This window comes from Oncorhynchus kisutch, linkage group LG9 (genome assembly GCF_002021735.2).
Source record: "Oncorhynchus kisutch isolate 150728-3 linkage group LG9, Okis_V2, whole genome shotgun sequence".
Classification (NCBI taxonomy): Eukaryota; Metazoa; Chordata; class Actinopteri; order Salmoniformes; family Salmonidae; genus Oncorhynchus; species Oncorhynchus kisutch.
Window position 1 is genome coordinate 45404103 of NC_034182.2, and position 17447 is coordinate 45421549.

A 17447-nucleotide genomic window follows, 5' to 3' on the forward strand; every position below is an offset into this window, starting at 1 on the left:
CAACCACAATATAACCACAACACAACCACAATATAACCACAACACAACCACAATATAACCACAACACAACCACAACACAACCACAATATAACCATAACACAACCACAATATAACCACAACACAACCACAATATAACCACAACACAACCACAATATAACCACAACACAACCACAACACAACCACAATATAACCACAACACAACCACAATATAACCACAATATAACCACAACACAACCACAATATAACCATAACACAACCACAATATAACCACAACACAACCACAATATAACCACAACACAACCACAATATAACCACAATATAACCACAACACAACCACAATATAACCATAACACAACCACAATATAACCACAACACAACCACAATATAACCACAACACAACCACAATATAACCACAACACAACCACAACACAACCACAATATAACCACAACACAACCACAACACAACCACAATATAACCACAACACAACCACAATATAACACAAACACAATGTGTGTGTGTGTGTGTGTGCGTGTGTATGTGTGTGTGTGTGTGTGTGTGTGTGTGTGTGTGTGTGTGTGTGTGTGTGTGTGTATGTGTGTGTGCGTGTGTGTGCGTGTGTGTGTGTGTGTGCTAGGTTTCTACCCCAGGAGGAGTCTGTTGTTTGTCAGTTGGGACGCTGGAGACTTTGGGAACGTTGGTGCCACAGAGTGGTTGGAGGTTGGTACTGACTCCCTCTCTCTTCTTCTCTACCTCTATCCCCCTCGTTAGGGCTCTCTCCCTAGAGAGAGGAATACATCTCATATAAATCACATTGGCTACACATGGCCTGTCTGCAACGAACTGGAAACATTGTATCAACTATTAACTTTGGTTCTGGCCTGAAGCTTGCAGCTAGAGAACTTGCAACATTGTATAAAATATTCTGGGCCCTGAGAGTTTCCTGCTCAGTGAGCTCGGGACAGACACAGCTGGAGACTGCAGAAGGGATAAGAAGCAGTGACTTGAGCAGGAGCTCACCGGAGCTGAGTACCGACACCTCACACGTTCTACTGCCTGAGGTCCTGTTCCTCTTTATAGGATATTATCTCAACAGTATTGTAGAGCTCCTGTTCCTCTTTATAGGATATTATCTCAACAGTATTGTAGAGCTCCTGTTCCTCTTTATAGGATATTATCTCAACAGTATTGTAGAGCTCCTGTTCCTCTTTATAGGATATTATCTCAACAGTATTGTAGAGCTCCTGTTCCTCTTTATAGGATATTATCTCAACAGTATTGTAGAGCTCCTGTTCCTCTTTATAGGATATTATCTCAACAGTATTGTAGAGCTCCTGTACCTCTTTATAGGATATTATCTCAACAGTATTGTAGAGCTCCTGTTCCTCTTTATAGGATATTATCTCAACAGTATTGTAGAGCTCCTGTTCCTCTTTATAGGATATTATCTCAACAGTATTGTAGAGCTCCTGTTCCTCTTTATAGGATATTATCTCAACAGTATTGTAGAGCTCCTGTTCCTCTTTATAGGATATTATCTCAACAGTATTGTAGAGCTCCTGTTCCTCTTTATAGGATATTATCTCAACAGTATTGTGGAGCTTCCTGTGCCTCTTTATAGGATATTATCTCAACAGTATTGTAGAGCTCCTGTTCCTCTTTATAGGATATTATCTCAACAGTATTGTAGAGCTCCTGTTCCTCTTTATAGGATATTATCTCAACAGTATTGTAGAGCTCCTGTTCCTCTTTATAGGATATTATCTCAACAGTATTGTGGAGCTTCCTGTGCCTCTTTATAGGATATTATCTCAACAGTATTGTAGAGCTCCTGTTCCTCTTTATAGGATATTATCTCAACAGTATTGTAGAGCTCCTGTTCCTCTTTATAGGATATTATCTCAACAGTATTGTGAAGCTCCTGTTCCTCTTTATAGGATATTATCTCAACAGTATTGTAGAGCTCCTGTTCCTCTTTATAGGATATTATCTCAACAGTATTGTAGAGCTCCTGTTCCTCTTTATAGGATATTATCTCAACAGTATTGTAGAGCTCCTGCACCTAAATATAAACAGTCCTGGCACCCAACATGAGTACTGGAACCTAATTTCAGTCCAAGTTAAGCACCGATAAGAGGTAATCAGGTAGGCCTATTTTATGACTTTTCCACTGCATCAGACATTACATTTCTACCTTTCATGCTGAGTGGTTATCGAAAGGGAGAGAAGTAAATAACAGCTGGTGCACGATATCTAAGGAAGTCTCAAGCTATTTAAAAAATTTTTTTTTATTTGTACCTTTTTATTTAAGAACAAATTAAAATGTTCAATGACAGCCTAGGAACGGTGGGTTAACTGCCTTGTTCAGGGGCAGAATGACAGATTTTTACCTTGTCAGCTCGGGGATTCTATCTTGCAACCTTTCGGTTACTAGTCCAACGCTCTAACCACTAGGCTATCCGCCGCCCCTACACTCTAACCACTAGGCTACCTGCCGCCCCTACACTCTAACCACTAGGCTACCTGCCGCCCCTACACTCTAACCACTAGGCTACCTGCCGCCCCTATTGCTCACATTGCTCGCCTGAGGTAGAGTATCTCATGATAAGCTGTAGACCACAGTACCTACCGAGAGAGTCGGTAGGTACTGTATTCAGGTACTGTATTCAGGTACTGTATTAGGTACTGTATTCACCTGTATTCTTGGCCCAAGCAAGTCTCTTCTTCTTATTGGTGTCCTTTAGTAGTGGTTTGTTTGCAGAAATTAGACCATGAAGGCCTGATTCACGCAGTCTCCTCTGTTGAGATGTGTCTGTTACTTGAACTCTGTGAAGCATTTCTTTGGGCTGCAATTTCTGACGCTGGTAACTAATGAACTTATCTTCTGCAGCGGAGGTAACACTGAGTCTTCCTTTCCTGTGGAGGTCCTCATGAGAGCCAGTTTCATCATAGAGCTTGATGGTTTTTGTGACTGCACTTGAAGAAACTTTCAAAGTTCTTGTCTTCAAGTAATGATGGACTGTCATTTCTCTTTGCTTAGTTGAGCTGTTAGCAATGTATGTTATTATTCAATAACACTCCAAAGCAAGAAGAATAGGTTTAGTCTCCCCTGTCCTCAGCTATTCTCCCACTGAACAAAGGAGCAGGATGCCATTTATAACCCCCCCCCCCCCCTAGCCTTGGGTTGACCAATCAGAAGTCCCCTGTCCTCAGCTATTCTCCCACTGAACAAAGGAGCAGGATGCCATTTATAACCCCCCCCCCCCTAGCCTTGGGTTGACCAATCAGAAGTCCCCTGTCCTCAGCTATTCTCCCACTGAACAAAGGAGCAGGATGCCATTTATAACCCCCCCCCCCTAGCCTTGGGTTGACCAATCAGAAGTCCCCTGTCCTCAGCTATTCTCCCACTGAACAATGGAACAGGATGCCATTTATAACCCCTCACCCTAGCCTTGGGTTGACTATTCTGAAGTCCTTGCAGTACAACTTGGTCAATGGCCAAATAACAAGTATCCTGCCCCAGACTCAAAAGTCCAACATTGGACTTTTGAGTCTGGGGCAGGATACTTGTTATTTGGCCATTGACCAAGTTGTACTGCAAGGACTTCAGAATAGCCCATGTAGCACACGTCGCTCTGAGTTCAGGAATGACATTCCACAGATTCTAACAGATGTTGAACTGAAACCCAACTCCTAATTTCCTATTGACCATTATTATATTTTATACACTTTTGACCATTAGGACTCTAGTTTTTAGTCCTCTCATCCTCTGCATTGTGTATTTATCTTCAAAATATTATTATAATATGGACTTGGTCTTTTACCAAATAGGGCTATCTTCTGTATACCACCCTTACCTTGTCACAACACAACTGATTGGCTCAAACATATTAAGAAGGAAAGAAATTCCACAAATTAACTTTTAAGAAGAAACACCTGTTAATTGAAATGCATTCCAGGTGACTACCTCATGAAGCTGGTTGAGAGAATGCCAAGAGTGTGCAAAGTTGTCATCAAGGAAAAGGGTGGCTACTTTTGGAGAATCTCAAATATAAAATATAGTTTGATTTGTTGAACATTTTTTGGGTTACTACATGATTCCATATGTCTTCACTACTTCAACAAGGCAGAAAATAGTCAAAATAAAGAAAAACCCTTAAATGAGTAGGTGTGGCGAAACTTTTGACTGGTTCTGTATATATAATATATATATATATATATATAAAATTATATATTTCTTACAGCTCGACTAAAACAATCTTGGTCGACCAACAACAATCGACCAGTCAACTAATTGAGGCCAGCCCCATCTCTCTTTCTCTCTCTCTCTCTCTACCTCTATCACACCCTTTCTCTTGCTCTCTCTCTTCCTCGCTTCCTCGCTCTCTCTCTCTCTCGATATCTCTCTCTCTCGATATCTCTCTCTCTCGATATCTCTATTGTTCTTTCTCTACCTCTGTCTGTCCATGTATTATCCTGAACCTCTCTTACCTCTCCTATGGTTGCCAGGGTTACCTGTCCATGCTACACCTGAAGGCTGTGGCGTACTTCAGTCTGGACCAGGCGGTTATGGGTAAAACAAAGAGCCACAGCATAACACTGTTACAATGTTGAACATATGATGTGAAATATACACTGAACAACACTATAAACACAACATGTAAAGTGTTGGTCCCATGCTTCATGATCTGAAATAAAACATCCCAGAAAGTTTCCATATTCACAAAAGGCTTATTTCTCTAAAATGTTTTACACATATTTATTTACACAGGTGCACCTTGTGCTGGGGACAATAAAAGGCCACTCTAAAATGTGAAGTTTTTTCACACAACACAATGCCACAGATGTCTCCTGTTTTGAGGGAGCGTGCAATTGGCATGCTGTCTGCAGGAATGTCCACCAGAGCATTGAATTGTAATTTCTCTACCATAAGCCACCTCCAATGTCGTTTTAGAGAATTTAGCAGTGTGTCCAACTGGCCTCAAATCAAATCAAATTTATTTATATAGCCCTTCGTACATCAGCTGATATCTCAAAGTGCTGTACAGAAACCCAGCCTAAAACCCCAAACAGCAAGCAATGCAGGTGTAGAAGCACGGTGGCTAGGAAAAACTCCCTAGAAAGGCCAATACCTAGGAAGAAACCTAGAGAGGAACCAGGCTATGTGGGGTGGCCAGTCCTCTTCTGGCTGTGCCGGGTGGAGATTATAACAGAACATGGCCAAGATGTTCAAATGTTCATAAATGACCAGCATGGTCGAATAATAATAAGGCAGAACAGTTGAAACTGGAGCAGCAGCACAGTCAGGTGGAAGTTGAAACTGGAGCAGCAGCATGGCCAGGTGGACTGGGGACAGCAAGGAGTCATCATGTCAGGCCTCCCAACTGCAGACTACGTTTAACCACCTCCACATCTGGGTTCTTCACCTGCTGAATCGTCTGAGGGGGTGGGGCATTTCTGTCTATAATAAAGCCATTTTATAGGGAAAAACTAATTCTGATTGGCTGGGCCTAGCTCCCAAATGGGTGGGCATATGCCCTCCCAGGCCCACCTATGGATGTGCCCCTGCCCAGTCATGTGAAATCCATAGATTCGGGCCTAATGAATTTATTTCAATTGACTGATTTGCTTATTTCTTTTTAACCTTCATTTAACTAGGCAGTTAAGAACAAATTCCCATTTACAATGACGGCCTACCCTGGCCAAACCCGGACAACACAGGGCCCATTGTGTGCTGCGCTATGGAACTCCCAATCGCGGCCGTTTGTGATACAGCCTGGAATCGAACCAGGCTCTGCAGTGACGCCTCTAGCACTGAGATGCGGTACCTTAGACCGCTGTGCCACTCGGGAGCCCCCACATAGCACTGAGATGCAGTACCTGAGACCGCTGCGCCACTCGGGAGCCCCCCACATAGCACTGAGATGCAGTACCTTAGACCCCTGCTCCACTCTGGAGCCCCCCCACATAGCACTGAGATGCAGTACCTGAGACCGCTGTGCCACTCGGGAGCCCCCACATAGCACTGAGATGCGGTACCTTAGACCGCTGTGCCACTCGGGACCTGTCTATATATGGACATACAGTTGACATGTCAGATCAAAAGCCCAGAGGCGTCGCCACATGTGAACTGTAACTCAGTCAAATTGTTGCGTTTATATTTTTGTTTAGTATATACGATGTTAAATATATACCATGTTAAATATATACCATGTCAAATATATACCGTGTTAAATATATACCATGTTAAATATATACCATGTTAAATATATACCATGTTAAATATATACCGTGTTAAATATATACCATGTTAAATATATACCATGTTAAATATATACCATGTTAAATATATACCGTGTTAAATATATACCATGTTAAATATATACCATGTTAAATATATACCATGTTAAATATATACCATGTTAAATATATACCATGTTAAATATCTGATGTTAAATATATACCATGTTAAATATATACCATGTTAAATATCTGATGTTAAATATATACCATGTTAAATATATACCATGTTAAATATCTGATGTTAAATATATACCATGTTAAATATATACCATGTTAAATATATACCATGTTAAATATATACCATGTTAAATATATACCATGTTAAATATATACCATGTTAAATATCTGATGTTAAATATATACCATGTTAAATATCTGATATTAAATATATACCATGTTAAATATCTGATGTTAAATATCTGATGTTAAATATATACCATGTTAAATATATACCATGTTAAATATATACCATGTTAAATATATACCATGTTAAATATCTGATGTTAAATATATACCATGTTAAATATCTGATGTTAAATATATACCATGTTAAATATATGACACCACAATACCCCATAATGACATCACAATACCCCATAATGACATCACAATACCCCATAATGACATCACAATAAAAATAAATTTATAAAAAAACAACAACATTGAAATATCACTTTTACATAAGTATTCAGACCCCCTTTCAGTACTATGTTGAAGCACCTTCGGCAGCGATTACAGCCTCCAGTCTTCTTGGGTATAACACTACAAGCTTGGCACACCTGTATTTGGGGAGTTTCTCCCATTCTTCTCTGCAGATCCTCTCAAGCTCTGTCAGGTTGGATGGGGAGCGTTGCTGCACAGCTATTTTCAGGTCTCTCCAGAGATGTTCGATCAGATTCAAGTCTGGGCTCATGGTTGTAATCGCTGCCAAAGGTGCTTCAACAAAGCACTGGGTAAAGGTTCTGAAAACTTAGGTAAATGTTATATTTCAGTTTTTTATATTTTATATATACAAATTTGCTACAATTTCGAAAACCATTAAAAAATATATATATTATGGGGTATGGTGTGTAGATGGATGAGCAGAAAAAACGAATTCATCTATTTTAGAATAAGGCTGTTATGTAACAAAATCTGTCTGAATACTTTCTGAATGCACTGTATGACGTTACATTTTTATGATGTTAAATATGTATAATAATAAATATATATATTTTAAAATATGTATGTTAAATACGTATAATAATAAATATATATATTTTAAAATATGTATGATAAATACATATGATAATAAATATATATTTTGTTGAATACATATAATGTTGAATATAGAATTAGAAAAAATATTTTGTTAAATATATATGATAATACATATATATGATGTTAAATATATATGATAATAAATATATATGATGTTAAATATATATGATAATAAATATATATGATGTTAAATATATATGATAATAAATATATATGATGTTAAATATATATGATAATAAATATATATGATGTTAAATATATATGATAATAAATATATATGATGTTAAATATATATGATAATAAATATATATGATGTTAAATATATATGATAATAAATATATATGATGTTAAATATATATGATAATAAATATATATGTTAAATATATATGATAATAAATATATATGATGTTAAATATATATGATGTTAAATATATATGTTAAATATATATGATAATAAATATATATGATGTTAAATATATATGATAATAAATATATATGTTAAATATATATGATAATAAATATATATGATGTTAAATATATATGATAATAAATATATATGATGTTAAATATACAGTGGGGAGAACAAGTATTTGATACACTGCCGATTTTGCAGGTTTTCCTACTTACAAAGCATGTAGAGGTCTGTAATTCTTTTAATCATAGGTACACTTCAACTGTGAGAGAAAAAGTAAGTAACTAATTTGCATTTTATTGCATGACATAAGTATTTGATCACCTACCAACCAGTAAGAATTCCGGTTCTCACAGACCTGTTAGTTTTTCTTTAAGAAGCCCTCCTGTTCTCCACTCATTACCTGTATTAACTGCACCTGTTTGAACTTGTTACCTGTATAAAAGACACCTGTCCACACACTCAATCAAACAGACTCCAACCTCTCCACAATGGCCTAGACCAGAGAGCTGTGTAAGGACATCAGGGATACAATTGTAGACCTGCACAAGGCTGGGATGGGCTACAGGACAATAGGCAAGCAGCTTGGTGAGAAGGCAACAACTGTTGGCGCAATTATTAGAAAATGGAAGAAGTTCAATCACCCTCGGTCTGGGGCTCCATGCAAGATCTCACCTCGTGGGGCATCAATGATCATGAGGGAGGGATCAGCCCAGAACTACACGGCAGGACCTGGTCAATGACCTGAAGAGAGCTGAGACCACAGTCTCAAAGAAAACCATTAGTAACACACTACGCCGTCATGGATTAAAATCCTGCAGCGCACGCAAGGTCCCCCTGATCAAGCCAGCGCATGTCCAGGCCCGTCTGAAGTTTCCCAATGACCATCTGGTCGATCACGATGGAGGAATGGGGAGAAGGTCATGTTTTCTGATGAGACGAAAATAGAGCTTTTTCATCTAAACTCCATTCGCCGTGTTTGGAGGAAGAAGAAGGATGAGTACAACCCCAAGAACAACATCCCAACCGTGAAGCATGGAGGTGGAAACATCATTCTTTGGGGATGCTTTTCTGCAAAGGGGACAGGATGACTGCATCGTATTGAGGGGAGGATGGATGGGGCCATGTATCGCGAGATCTTGGCCAACAACCTCCTTCCCTCAGTAAGAGCATTGAAGATGGGTCGTGGCTGGGTCTTCCAGCATGACAATGACCCGAAACACACAGCAAGGGCAACTAAGGAGTGGCTCCGTAAGAAGCATCACCAGGTCCTGGAGTGGCCTAGCCAGTCTCCAGACCTGAACCCAATAGAAAATCTTTGGAGGGAGCTGAAAGTCTGTATTGCCCAGTGACAGCCCCGAAACCTGAAGGGTCTGGAGAAGGTCTGTATGGAGGAGTGGGTCAAAATCCCTGCTGCAGTGCGTGCAAACCTGGTCAAGAACTACAGGAAACGTATGATCTCTATAATTGCAAACATAGATTTCTGTACCAAATATTAAGTTCTGCTTTTCTGATGTATCAAATACTTATGTCATGCAGTAAAATGCAAATTAATTACTTAAAAATCATACAATGTGATTTTCTGGATTTTATTGTTTTAGATTCCGTCTCTCACAGTTGAAGTGTACCTATGATAAAAAATTACAGACCTCTACATGATTTGTAAGTAGGAAAACCTGCAAAATCGGCAGTGTATCAAATACTTGTTGTCCCCACTGTATATGATAATACATATATATGATGTTAAATATATATGATAATAAATATATATGATGTTAAATATATATGATAATAAATATATATGATGTTAAATATATATGATGTTAAATATATATGTTAATAAATATATATGATGTTAAATATATATGTTAATAAATATATATGATGTTAAATATATATGATAATAAATATATATGATGTTAAATATATATGTTAATAAATATATATGATGTTAAATATATATGATCATAAATATATATGATGTTAAATATATATGATAATAAATATATATGATGTTAAATATATATGATCATAAATATATATGATGTTAAATATATATGATAATAAATATATATGATGTTAAATATATATGATAATAAATATATATGATGTTAAATATTTATGATAATAAATATATATGTTAAATATATATGATAATAAATATATATGATGTTAAATATATATGATGTTAAATATTTATGATAATAAATATATATGTTAAATATATATGATAATAAATATATATGTTAAATATATATGATAAATACATCTGATGTTAATTACATATAATGTTGAATATCGATGTTGAATATATTTGATGAAAATAGATGTTGAATATAGATGTTGATAAATATACAGTATATGATAATAAATAGATATGATTTTGAATATAGATTAAATTTTTTCTACCTTTATTTAACTAGGCAAGTCAGTTAAGGACGGCCTAGGAACAGTGGGTTAACTGCCTGTTCAGGGGCAGAACGACAGATTGTACCTTGTCAGCTCAGGGATTTGAACTTGCAACCTTCCGGTTACTAGCCCAACGCTCTAACCACTAGGCTACACTGCCGCCCCAATGTTGAATATAGATGATGTTAAATATATATGATAAATACATCCGATGTCAATTTCATATAATGAGAATCTGTGTTGTTGTCTCAGGTGATGATAACCTGTCGGCCTACACTAGTCCTCTACTGCTCGATCTAATAGAATCAGCCATCAAACAGGTAACTTTCCATTGTCTATATTCTACTAAATATACTCTACCTTTGTGTGTTTATCATATGTACAGTGTGAATCATGTATAATGTCTGTGTGTGTATACATACGTACGTACACACACACACACACACACACACACACACACACACACACACACACACACACACACACACACACACACACACACACACACACACACACACACACACACACACACACACACACACACACACACACAGGTGGAGCATCCTAAACACACAGGCCAGACCATCTACAGCCAGGCAGAGAAAGAGGGGGGCAGCTGGAAGATGTGGGTAACTCTTATCTTTTACTTTCAATTCTTCCTTGTCTTTAACATACGGACTTTCTATTTCTCTCTGTCTCTCTCCCTCCCCCTCTCTCCTCCCCTCTCTCTCTCCCTCCCCCTCTCTCCTCCCCTCTTTTCTCTCCCTCCCCCTCTCTCCTCCCCTCTCTTCTCTCCCTCCCCCTCTCTCCTCCCCTCTCTCTCTCCCTCCCCCTCTCTCCTCCCCTCTTTTCTCTCCCTCCCCCTCTCTCCTCCCCTCTCTCTCTCCCTCCCCCTCTCTCCTCCCCTCTCTCTCTCCCTCCCCCTCTCTCCTCCCCTCTTTTCTCTCCCTCCCCCTCTCTCCTCCCCTCTCTTCTCTCCCTCCCCCTCTCTCCTCCCCTCTCTCTCTCCCTCCCCCTCTCTCCTCCCCTCTCTCTCTCCCTCCCCCTCTCTCCTCCCCTCTCTCTCCCCCTCCCCCTCTCTCCTCCCCTCTTTTCTCTCCCTCCTCTCTCCTCCCCTCTCTTCTCTCCGTCCCCCTCTCTCCTCCCCTCTCTTTCTCCCTCCCCCTCTCTCCTCCCCTCTCTTCTCTCCCTCCCCCTCTCTCCTCCCCTCTCTCTCTCTCCCTCCCCCTCTCTCCTCCCCTCCCCCTCTCTCCTCCTCTCTCTCTCTCCCTCCCCCTCTCTCCTCCCCTCTCTCCTCCCCTCTCTTCTCTCCCTCCTCTCTCACTCTCCCTCCCCCTCTCTCCTCCCCTCTCTCTCTCCCTCCCCCTCTCTCCATCCCCCTCTCTCTCTCCCTCCCCCTCTCTCCTCCCCTCTCTCTCTCCTCCCCTCTCTCCTCCCCTCTCTTCTCTCCCTCCCCCTCTCTCCTCCCCTCTCTTCTCTCCCTCCCCCTCTCTCCTCCCCTCTCTCTCTTCCTCCCCCTCTCCCCCTCCCCGTCTCTCCTCCCCCTCTCTCCTCCCCTCTCTCCTCCTCTCTCTCTCTCCCTCCCCCTCTCTCCTCCCCTCTCTCTCTCCCTCCCCCTCTCTCCTCCTCTCTCTCTCCCTCCCCCTCTCTCCTCCCCTCTCTCTCTCCCTCCCCCTCTCTCCTCCTCTCTCTCTCTCCCTCCCCCTCTCTCCTCCCCTCTCTCTCTCCCTCCCCCTCTCCTCTAGTATTAAGCCATCATATCTGAACAGTGGGGTGTATAGGTGATACTAACTCTGTTTCTCTCTCTCATCCAGTATTAAGCCATTGTACTTGAACAGCGGGGCATATAGTTTCACAGCCTTTGGAGGAGTTCCTGCTATGGAGATACGCTTCAATGAGGTACAACCCTTCCTCTCACCTATCTCTCTACCTCTCCTCTCACCTCTCTACCTCTCCTCTCACCTCTATACCTCTCCTCTCAACTCTCTCTCTTTCTCTCCTCTCATCTCTCTACCTCTCCTCTCACCTCTATACCTCTCCTCTCACCTCTATACCTCTCCTCTCACCTCTATACCTCTCCTCTCAACTCTCTCTCTACCTCTCCTCTCATCTCTCTACCTCTCCTCTCATCTCTCTACCTCTCCTCTCACCTCTATACCTCTCCTCTCACCTCTCTACCTCTCCTCTCACCTCTATACCTCTCCTCTCACCTCTCTACCTCTCCTCTCACCTCTATACCTCTCCTCTCAACTCTCTCTCTACCTCTCCTCTCAACTCTCTCTCTACCTCTCCTCTCATCTCTCTACCTCTCCTCTCACCTCTCTCTCTACCTCTCCTCTCACCTCTCTACCTCTCCTCTCACCTCTCTCTTTACCTCTCCTCTCACCTCTCTACCTCTCCTCTCACCTCTCTACCTCTCCTCTCACCTCTCTCTCTACCTCTCCTCTCACCTCTCTACCTCTCCTCTCACCTCTATACCTCTCCTCTCAACTCTCTCTCTACCTCTCCTCGCACCTCTTTCTCTATATTTCCTCTAAACACATCTCTCTCTACCTCTCCTCTAAACTCACCTCTCTCTCTACCTCTCCTCTCCTCTCACCTCTCTCTCTACCTCTCCTCTAAACTCACCTCTCTCTCTACCTCTCCTCTCATCTCTCTACCTCTCCTCTCACCTCACTCTCTACCTCTCCTCTCACCTCTCTCTACCTCTCCTCTCACCTCTCTCTCTACCTCTCCTCTCACCTCTCTCTCTACCTCTCCTCTAAACTCACCTCTCTCTCTACCTCTCCTCTCACCTCTCTCTCTACCTCTCCTCTCACCTCTCTCTACCTCTCCTCTCACCTCTCTCTCTACCTCTCCTCTCACCTCTCTCTCTACCTCTCCTCTCACCTCTTTCTACCTCTCCTCTCACCTCTCTCTCTCTATCTTTCCTCTAAACTCACCTCTCTCTCTACCTCTACTCTCACATCTCTCTCTCTCCTCTCACCTCTCTATCCTCCTCTCACCTCTCTCTCTACCTCTCCTCTCACCTCTCTCTCTACCTCTCCTCTCACCTCTCTCTACCTCTCCTCTCACCTCTCTCTCTACCTCTCCTCTCACCTCTCTCTCTACCTCTCCTCTCACCTCTCTCTACCTCTCCTCTCACCTCTCTACCTCTCCTCTCACCTCTCTATCTCATCTCTCCTCTCACCTCTCTACCTCTCCTCTCATCTCTCTACCTCTCCTCTCCTCTTACCTCTCCTCTCACCTCTCCTCTCACCTCTCCTCTAAACTCACCTCTCTCTCTACCTCTCCTCTAAACTCAACTCTCTCTCTACCTCTCACCTCACCTCTCTCTCTATCTCTCCTCTCACCTCTCTCTCTACCTCTCCTCTAAACTCACCTCTCTCTCTACCTCTCCTCTAAACTCACCTCTCTCTCTACCTCTCCTCTAAACTCAACTCTCTCTCTATCTCTCCTCTCACTCTACCTCTCCTTTCACCTCTCTCTCTACCTCTCCTCTAAACTCCTCTCTCTCTACCTCTCACTTCTCTCTCTACCTCTCCTCTAAACTCACCTCTCTCTCTACCTCTCCTCTAAACTCAACTCACTCTCCACCTCTCATCTCACCTCTCTCTCTACCTCTTATCTCACCTCTCCCTCTACCTCTTCTCTCACCTCTCCCTCTACCTCTTCTCTCACCTCTCCCTCTACCTCTTCTCTCACCTCTCCCTCTACCTCTTCTCTCACCTCTCCCTCTACCTCTTCTCTCACCTCTCCCTCTACCTCTTATCTCATCTCTCCCTCTATCTCTTCTCTCACCTCTCCCTCTACCTCTTATCTCACCTCTCCCTCTACCTCTTATCTCACCTCTCCCTCTACCTCTTATCTCACCTCTCCCTCTACATCTCCTCCAAACTCACTCCTCTTTCTGCATGCTTTTCTTTCTCTAGGGTCTTTCTCTTGAATGCTACAATGTTTCAGTGATGATTCAAATAGTGTGTGTGTGTGTGTCTCTTCAGGACTCCCGCCCCTACCCGTTTGTCAACACCCCATTGGACACCTCCGGGCGACTCCAGGAAGTCCTGGGGGGTCGTCTGGGGGTCGTAGGGCGGAGCCTAGGAGAGCTGGTTGGTCTGATGGTGCTGCGATTGGCTCACGACCACATCCTGCCTCTACGCATCACTACCTACTCCCATACTGCACTGCAGTTCAGCGCCCAGCTCAACAAGCACTCTGTCGAGCTACAGGTATGAACACACTAACCCTCTCCTCCCTCCGGGCTCGTGGTCTCCCTCCTCCCTCCAGGTTCGTGGTCTCCCTCCAGGCTCGTGGTCTCCCTCCGGGCTCGTGGTCTCACTTCAGGCATTTAAGGAAAATGTTTAGCACACATACAGTGGGGCAAATTGTGCAAGTTCTCCCACTTAAAAAGATGAGAGAGGCCTGTAATTCACCTATGACAGACAAAATTAGAAAAAAAATCCAGAAAATCACATTGTAGGATTTTTTATGAATTTATTTGCTAATTATGGTGGAAAATAAGTATTTGGTCAATAACAAGAGTTTATCTCAATACTTTGTTATATACCCTTTGTTGGCAATGACAGAGGTCAAACGTTTTCTGTAAGTCTTCACAAGGTTTTCACACACTGTTGCTGGTATTTTGGCCCATTCCTCCATGCAGATCTCCTCTAGAGCATTGATGTTTTGGGGCTGTTGCTGGGCAACACAGACTTTCAACTCCCTCCAAAGATTTTCTATGGGGTTGAGATCTGGAGACTGGCTAGGCCACTCCAGGACCTTGAAATGTTTCTTACGGAGCCACTCCTTCATTGCCCGGGCAGTGTGTTTGGGATCATTGTCATGCTGAAAGACCCAGCCACATACATTTCATCTTCAATGCCCTTGCTGATGGAAGGAGGTTTTCACTCAAAATCTCATGATACATGGCCCCATTCATTCTTTACACGGATCAGTCACCCTGGTCCCTTTGCAGAAAAACAGCCCCAAAGCATGATGCCCCATGCTTCACAGTAGGTATGGTGTTCTTTGGATGCAACTCAGCATTCTTTGTCCTCCAAACACGACGAGTTGAGTTTTTACCAAAAAGTTATATTTTGGTTTCATCTGACCATATGACATTCTCCCAATCTTCTTCTGGATCATCCAAATGCTCTCTAGCAAACTTCAGACGGACCTGGACATGTACTGGCTTAAGCAGGGGGACACGTCTGGCACTGCAGGATTTGAGTCCTTGGCGGCGTAGTGTGTTACTGACGGTAGGCTTTGTTACTTTGGTCCCAGCTCTCTGCAGGTCATTCACTAGGTCCCCCTGTGTGGTTCTCAGATTTTTGCTCACCGTTCTTGTGATCATTTTGATCCCATGGGGTGAGATCTTGCTTGGAGCCCCAGATCGAGGGAGATTATCAGTGGTCTTGTATGTCTTCCATTTCCAAATAATTGCTCCAACAGTTGATTTCTTCAAACCAAGCTGCTTACACAATTGGTGGCTGACTAAATACATTTTTTTATTTGATGAGAGAGGCCTGTAATTTTCATCATAGGTACACTTCATTTAGTCAGCCACCAATTGTGCAAGTTCTCCCACTTAAAAAGATAAGAGAGGCCTGTAATTTTCATCATAGGTACACTTAAACTATGACAGGCAAAATGAGAAAAACAAATCCAGAAAATCACATTATAGGATTTTTTATGAATTTATTTATTGAAATATCTGACATGTACATTACATTCTAAAACAGATCAGTTCTACAAAGTGTGGGAACCTTATCTAAATGATCTAGAACCTGATTTATCAGCCATTTGGCTGCAAGGATTTACTCAGGATTACACTGTACGTTCCATGTGTTGGACGTAATTAATTAATTGAAACGGAGTTTTTGTGTTTAATTCATGTCTGTTTGTTCGTAAACAGGCTTTATGTATATATATTTGTATTATTTTGTTCTAATATTCGGAGAAAGTTCCAATAAATACACTATAACAAAAATAGAGTATGTTGTTGCATGACAAATATAATGAAAGATGTTACTGACAACATGTACAGGCATTGTGAAAAACACAAGGCTCGTTGTCAATTAATTGTGTGGTATCAGCTGGCAGTTTCTGATGTGCACAAGTGATGTCCCATTCCATAGGGTTATTAATCTCTCCCTACACTAGTGATGTCCCATTCCATAGGGTTATTAATCTGTCCCTACACTAGTGATGTCCCATTCCATAGGGTTATTAATCTCTCCCTACACTAGTGATGTCCCATTCCATAGGGTTATTAATCTCTCCCTACACTAGTGATGTCCCATTCCATAGGGTTATTAATCTGTCCCTACACTAGTGATGTCCTATTCCATAGGGTTATTTATCTCTAACTACACTAGTGATGTCCCATTCCAAAGGGTTATTTATCTCTAACTACACTAGTGATGTCCCATTCCATAGGGTTATTTATCTGTCCCTACACTAGTGATATCACATTACATAGGGTTATTAATCTGTCTCTACACTAGTGATGTCCCATTCCATAGGGTTATTTATCTGTCCCTACACTAGTGATGTCCCATTCCATAGGGTTATTAATCTGTCTCTACACTAGTGATGTCCCATTCCATAGGGTTATTAATCTGTCTCTACACTAGTGATGTCCCATTCCATAGGGTTATTAATCTGTCCCTACACTAGTGATGTCCCATTCCATAGGGTTATTTATCTCTAACTACACTAGTGATGTCCCATTCCATAGGGTTATTTATCTCTAACTACACTAGTGATGTCACATTCCATAGGGTTATTTATCTCTAACTACACTAGTGATGTCCCATTCCATAGGGTTATTTATCTCTAACTACACTAGTGATGTCCCATTCCATAGGGTTCTTAATCTGTTCCTACACTAGTGATGTCCCATTCCATAGGGTTATTAATCTCTCCCTACACTAGTGATGTCCCATTCCATAGGGTTATTAATCTCTCCCTACACTAGTGATGTCCCATTCCATAGGGTTATTAATCTGTCTCTACACTAGTGATGTCCCATTCCATAGGGTTATTAATCTCTCCCTACACTAG

At 41.5% G+C, this 17447-nt stretch overlaps 1 protein-coding gene across 1 annotated transcript in view; it reads left to right on the forward strand.

Moving 5' to 3' along the window:
- Window positions 1-17447, forward strand: part of tfr2 (transferrin receptor 2) — a 71813-nt gene that overhangs the window by 48035 nt on the left and 6331 nt on the right. Inside the window, 6 exon segments of the mRNA XM_031832694.1 lie at window positions 636-718; window positions 4508-4571; window positions 10635-10702; window positions 10937-11007; window positions 12197-12281; window positions 14384-14611. Coding sequence (XP_031688554.1) covers window positions 636-718; window positions 4508-4571; window positions 10635-10702; window positions 10937-11007; window positions 12197-12281; window positions 14384-14611 — 599 coding nt within the window.